We start from the raw sequence: 6,000 nt of genomic DNA, 5'->3' as shown, positions 1-6,000 counted from the left end.
CATCTCTTAACAGTCATATATTTTTTAATTAACACACTTTTTAAAAATGTTTTAGGTTTACAGATAAATTCACATTTACAAATATAAAGTTCCCATATACTCTCACTTTCCTCCTTCCCCCACCAGTTTTCCATATTATTAATATCTTGCATTAGTGTGGTAACTTTGTTACAATCGATGAGCCAATATTGATAAATTATTAACTGAAGACCCCTAGTTTACATGAGGGGTTCACTGTGTCTTGTACATTCTATGCGCTCTGACAAATATATAATGACATATATCCAACATTACATTATCACACAGAAATAGTTTCACTGCCCTAAAAACGCTTTTGTTCCGTTTATCCCTATTTCCCCCCGCCAACACCTTGCAACCATCGATCTTTGCGGTCTCCATAGTTTTGTCTTTTCCAGAATGTTATATGGTTGGAATCATACAAAGTTTTTCAAATGCGTTCGCTCAGCAATATGCATTTAACGTTCCCTAGGGTGTTTTGTTAGCTGGATAGCTTATTTCTTTTCATTGCAGAATAATATTCCATTGTCCGGATGTGCCATTGTTTATCCATTCACCTACTGAAGGACATTTTGGTTGCTTTCAAGTTTTGGAAATTAGGTTTTTGTATGGACATAAGTTTTCAGCTCATTTGGATAAATACCAAGGAGTGAGATTGCTGGATCATATTGTAAGAATATGTTTAGTTTTATGAGAAACTGTAAACTGTCTTCCAGAGTACTCCCACCAGCAGTGAATGAGAAATGTATTCTTAAACTCAGGAAATTGGGAGTCTTTACTTTACTTGGAGTCTTGGGAGTCTAGTGTTACAGAGATAAAAGTGAGAGTTTGGGACCCAATTACTAAATTCAAGTCCCAGCTTCCCCATGTGTGACCTTGGGCAAGTTACTAACTTATTTGTGCCTCAGCTTCCTTTGTTGTAAAGTAGGAATAATAATACAGAAATAACTTCATTAGGTTGTTTTACGAATTAAAAAAGTTAGAAGGCAAAAAAGCACTTAGAACACTACCTGGCATAAAGAAAGTGTTAAATCATAGCTGATTCCATATCGTCTCTTTCCTGATGGCCAGTTATCCACGTGTTGGCTGTCCTTTATATCACTTTCTTTTCTTCTACTTCATTCATCTTTTTCTTTTGAATCATGGAAGAGCTTTAAAAGAATATTCTATCCATAATGGACTCACTTTTCACAGCATCATTTCAGTTCTTCTCCAGTATGACTTTAATTATGTTGCTTCGTTTTAAATGTGCTCGCTATGTATTTTTATCCTTTTTCATCTAGCATGTCTTTTTAGTATTTTGTTTTGTTTTGTTTTCCAGCTTGTTCTCACATCTTTCTATTGTTTCATTCAGGCCATGTCTTCTTGCAAACTACTGTGAATACCAACTTGTTCCCTGAAATTTTCTAGTGCCTACCTTAGATCTTTTCTGAAATCTCCTCTTAGAGACTTCTAATTTATAGTTCCCTTTCCTTTGACTGAATTTTTTTCATATACTCAGTGTTAGGATTTACAAGCTTAGTGTTTTGTCAGCCAAAAGACGGAGTGACTTGATCTTAGGCCCTCTATCCAAAAGCTGGGGACGCACAGTAAAGTGCGTGCGCGAACCACACATGGGAAAATAGAAAAACCTACCGACTTCTATGGGGTCCTTTTTTTGCCAGGAACATACTGACAAATTGGCGTCGGACTCCATTCGCAGCTGGCTGACGCAGGCGAAAAGCACGCCCTGCTGTAGGGCTGTAGGGCTGTAGGGAAAAACACGGTAACAGCTCCTCCCGGTTTCCTTTAACATTAAAAAAAAAAAGTGGGTCGTGAGCCATCTGCGAGTCCTGAAAGCAACATAATGGGCCACGACCAGAATTTTTTAAATGACAAAGGAATAGAGCACTAAACAGAATGCAGGACAAGTAACGAGGCAAATAATGCACCATGAAGTGCTTGTTCGTGTCTTAAAACCATATACGTGTGTAAACGGGTATTGCTTCCCATCTGTTCGGTCACACAAACTTGAAAGTCCCCGCGTCCCGCTACTCCCACCTGCGGCGTTTAGAAGCCAGTGACTGGCGGGGAGAACTCTCGCCCCATCCAATGGGAAACCTTACGCGTTGCTGAGGCCTCTGGGAAATGGAGTTCAGTGTCGTGGAGCATTCTGGGAGTCGTAGTTCCGCCAGTCCGCGGGGTGTGGTCGAAAGCCCGCGACGAGCGGGGGCGGGGTTCTCTTCGCGCGACCGGAAGTGGCCGTTGAAGCCGGCAGTAGGCGTGAAAAGAGGTTGGCGTTGGGCAAGTGCAGCCTCTTCGGTTCCCTTCGCTAGGTCTGGCGATTGTCCCGGCGCTTCCGGACGCGGGATCCGAGTGTGTGGATCGCCCCAAAGGGAGGGAAGCCCAGGTATCGCCATAGCAACCGCCAGCCTTGCGGCCGCGTGACGTCACCCTTCTCACTTGGCTGGAAGCGGCCTCTGCGGGAGGGAGCTGGGGAGTCCTCGAAGGGGGCGCCCCTCGCCTCCTTCCGTGCGGGGCGGTTCCGCCCTGATCCCTTGGAGGGCTTTGTTCTTTTGTTCCGGTCTGGGAGGAAGGACTGGAACGGGCCCCGCCCTGCTTGCCCACCTTCCAGCTTTTCCACCCCGCAACAGGTGTGTCTTCCTGCGTCCGAGCCGGGGTGGGAGCCCGCAGTGTGCACGGAGGTAACGGGCCGGGTCTGGGGGCGCCTCTGGCCAGATTCGAGGGTAGGCACCGAGGGGGTTTTTGCATCTGGAGCTGACCCTGCGTACTCGAGCTCCGCTCTCTTTTTGTTCCGCGGGAGTGCCTGTGTAGTGGCTCTCGGCGGGCACTTCTCTTTTCCAGGGATCTCTTAGCCACTGTGCAAAACTCTGAAGTGTGATTGTGACGCATGCTGCTGACCCGGGCTGTGTCTTTTAGGGCCGCCAACCGAAGCGTGCGTAAGGGCTCATCTGAGCCCCAGACCGAGGCCCCAGCTGGAAGGACGCTGCTTCGGAAACCCTGGGCTCCAGGTTCCAGAGGAACGGGATGCGCTCCTGAGATGGAAGGTAGTGGGGACGACCGGGATGATGGAGGCAAGAGCCGGGACTGGACCATCCAGTACCTGACAGCTGGTAGAGGTGGAGGGAGGGAACCTTATCCTCAGGCTAGAGAAAATGCCTTGCATTACGGTGCGAGATTCTTACTTGTCGTTTATATGAAGAGACTTGCAGTTAGAGTTAATTCTCCCTGGCTTCGGGATCGGGGAATGAAAAGGAGCGATGATTCAGAATGTCTGTGGTCCTCACATGACTCTTATTTCTTAAATATTAGAATGATAATCTTTTAGTCAGAAAAAAAATCTTGGTAATCGTCCCTTCAGTACAAGTATTAAAGTATCCGTGGCAGATGGCCGTTTGTTAAGCCCATGCCTGGAGAAATGTGGCATTAAACTCTCCATTTTGGGTGCAGACTATTCCCTTGGTGGCTGTTTCCTTTTTTTTAAGTTCCTTATGTTAGGCAGAAGTGCCTATCCCTGTAACTTCTGTGGTGGATCTCATTTCTTAGTTTCCAAAAGCAAGAGACTGTCCTCTCTCTTACATTACTGCCCTTCAGAATGTGAATTCAGCTGTTATAACTCCTACTCATAAATTCTTTTCTAAGCAAAACAGCCACAGTTCCTTTGATGGATCCTCATATGATATATCTGGACCTCTTTTCCCAAGACCGTCCTGCCTCAGGGCATGCGTCTTAAATGCATTTCTTAAAATTAAACATAGTTATTTAGATATGTTTATGATAAGTTTTATAGACTTTTAATACCTAAAAGTACTTCTTTCAGTTTGGATTATACTTCTGCTGTTTAGAATCAGATTATATTTGCTTTGAAGAAAATCAGTGATATTATGCTGTAAGCTCTAGATCTTTTTTACATACACTATAGTGAACTAGATTTATGCCATCCTTGTCTAAGAGAATTGCTTTTTATCCTTGATATCAGGACTTCACATATATGATTGTTCAGTTTTTTGGCCAAGTTTTCCAGCTTGTCAGAATAACTATGAGTCTTCATTTATTCAGGGTTTTAACTGTCCTTTCCAACTTTATGTCCCTGGCATATTTAATAAGTATTCATTCTATTTCTTCCTTCATGTCGTTGAACAGGTCAGAATTAGGACAGCCCTGTGTCGTGTCACTATAGACTTTCCTCTGCATTGTCATTGTTTTTACATTCTGTAGGTATCAGTATGCACTCAAGTTTGGTTTAACCTATTACACAGTTCTTTTTTTGAATTTGTTTAATATCATTAGAAGTCTTAACGTTACTTATTTATATAGGTTTGAGCCATACCTTATATTAATTCTCAGTTCTTTTAAGAGTGCAGAGAAACTCTTTCTTACAACTGCATGTGTACCTAAAATTATCTCAAAACCAAAAGTTTAATTTTAAAAATCAACTGTCTTTCACTATATTATCGGTAAACAATTATAAAATATAATAAAAATAGCAGTCTGCTTACGATAGCATCAAAAATATGAAACAGGAATATAATTAGCATGTGTAAGAAGATCTGTACACTGAAAGCTACAAAACGTTGCTGAGGAACATTTTTTCCAGCTATATTGAGATATACTTGACTCCTAACATTGTGTAAGTTTAAGTCGTCCAGTGTGATGATTTGATATACCTGTATGTTAGGAAGTGAATACCATAGTAAGGTTAATTACCACGTCTCTCATCTCACACATTTGCCTTCTGTGTGTGTGCATGGCGAAAACCTTTAAAATTTACTCACTCAGAAGCTTTCAAGTATATAATACAGTATTGTTAACCAAGGTCACCATGCTGTACATGAGATTCCCCAGAACTTATTTATCTTATAACTGGAACTTTGTGCCCTTTGACCAGCATCTCCCATTTCCCCCACCCCTCAACCCCTGGAAACTCTGTCTCTATGTGTTTAGCTTTTTTAGATTCCACATATAAGTGAGATCATGCAGTATTTGTCTTTCTTTGTCTTATTTCATTTAGCATAATGTCCTCAAGGTCCATCCATGTTGTTGCAAGTGGCAGGATTTCCTTCCCTTTTAAAAATTTTTTTTTTATGACTGAATAGTATCCCATTGTGTGTACACATATCACCACAGTTGATAGACATGTAAGTTGATATAACCCCTTTGGAAGACAGTACAGAGGTTCCTCAAGAAATTAAAAATAGGGGGCACCTGGGTGGCTCAGTCGGTTAAGCGTCTGCCTTCCACTGAGGTCATGATCCTAGGGTCCTGGGATCGAGTCCCACCTCGGGCTCCCTGCACCAAAGCCCCCGGAGGGGGGGTGGTTGCTTCTCCGTCTCCCTCTCCCTCTGTTGCTCCCCCTGCTTGTGTTTTCTCTCTCTGTCAAATAAATAAATAAAATCTAAAAAAAAAAAAATTTAAAAATAGAACTACCATATGGTCCATCTGGGTATATAGCCAAAGAATATAAAGTCTACCTTGGAGAAGTATCTGCACCCCTATATTTATCACAGTATTGATCACAATAGCCAAGACACAGAAACAACCTATTGTTTCCATCAGCAGATGAATGGATAAAGAATTTGCAATATATGTATTTCCATAGTGGCTATATCAATTTACATTCCCATTAATAGTGCACAAAGGTTCCTTTTCTCCACATCCTCACCAATACTTATCTTTTGTCTTTTTGATAGTATTCATTCTAACAGGTGTGAGGTGATCATTGTGGTTTTGATTTGCATTTACCTGATACGTAGTGCTATGGAGCACCTTTTTATGTACCTGCTGGCCATTCATCTATCTTCTTTGGAAAGATGTTTATTCAGGTCCTCTGCCCATTTTTAAATTGGATTATTTGTTTTTATGCTGTTGAGTTGTAGGAGTTCCTTAAACATATTTGATACTAACCCCTATCAAATATATGGCTTGCAAATATTTTCTCCCATTCCATAGGTTGCCTTTTCATTTTGTTGATGGCTTCCTTTG

General features: G+C 42.0%; 2 protein-coding genes across 6 annotated transcripts in view; one reads left to right on the top strand and one right to left on the bottom strand.

Moving 5' to 3' along the window:
• The window catches only part of LOC113928029, a 3,781-nt gene extending 1,364 nt beyond the window's left edge, over positions 1-2,417 (bottom strand). The window contains exons 1-2 of the mRNA XM_035728356.1: positions 2,124-2,417; positions 1,654-1,804 (exon numbers count right to left, since the gene is read on the bottom strand). Coding sequence (XP_035584249.1) covers positions 1,654-1,804; positions 2,124-2,417 — 445 coding nt within the window. The remainder of the gene's footprint in view (positions 1-1,653; positions 1,805-2,123) is intronic.
• ZNF184 (zinc finger protein 184) overlaps positions 1-6,000 on the top strand; it is a 28,698-nt gene that overhangs the window by 1,746 nt on the left and 20,952 nt on the right. The window contains exons 1-2 of one of the 5 annotated variants that reach the window (XM_027602158.1): positions 2,260-2,407; positions 2,938-3,065. In XM_027602158.1, the coding sequence (XP_027457959.1) occupies positions 3,059-3,065 (7 nt within the window). In that variant the 5' untranslated portion in view covers positions 2,260-2,407; positions 2,938-3,058. The other 4 variants (XM_027602155.1, XM_027602156.1, XM_027602157.1 and 1 more) reach the window with 4 other exon arrangements.

This window comes from Zalophus californianus, chromosome 7 (genome assembly GCF_009762305.2).
Source record: "Zalophus californianus isolate mZalCal1 chromosome 7, mZalCal1.pri.v2, whole genome shotgun sequence".
NCBI lineage: Eukaryota > Metazoa > Chordata > Mammalia > Carnivora > Otariidae > Zalophus > Zalophus californianus.
Note: the sequence above shows the minus strand (reverse complement) of the source record. Positions and strands in the feature narration are given on the sequence as shown.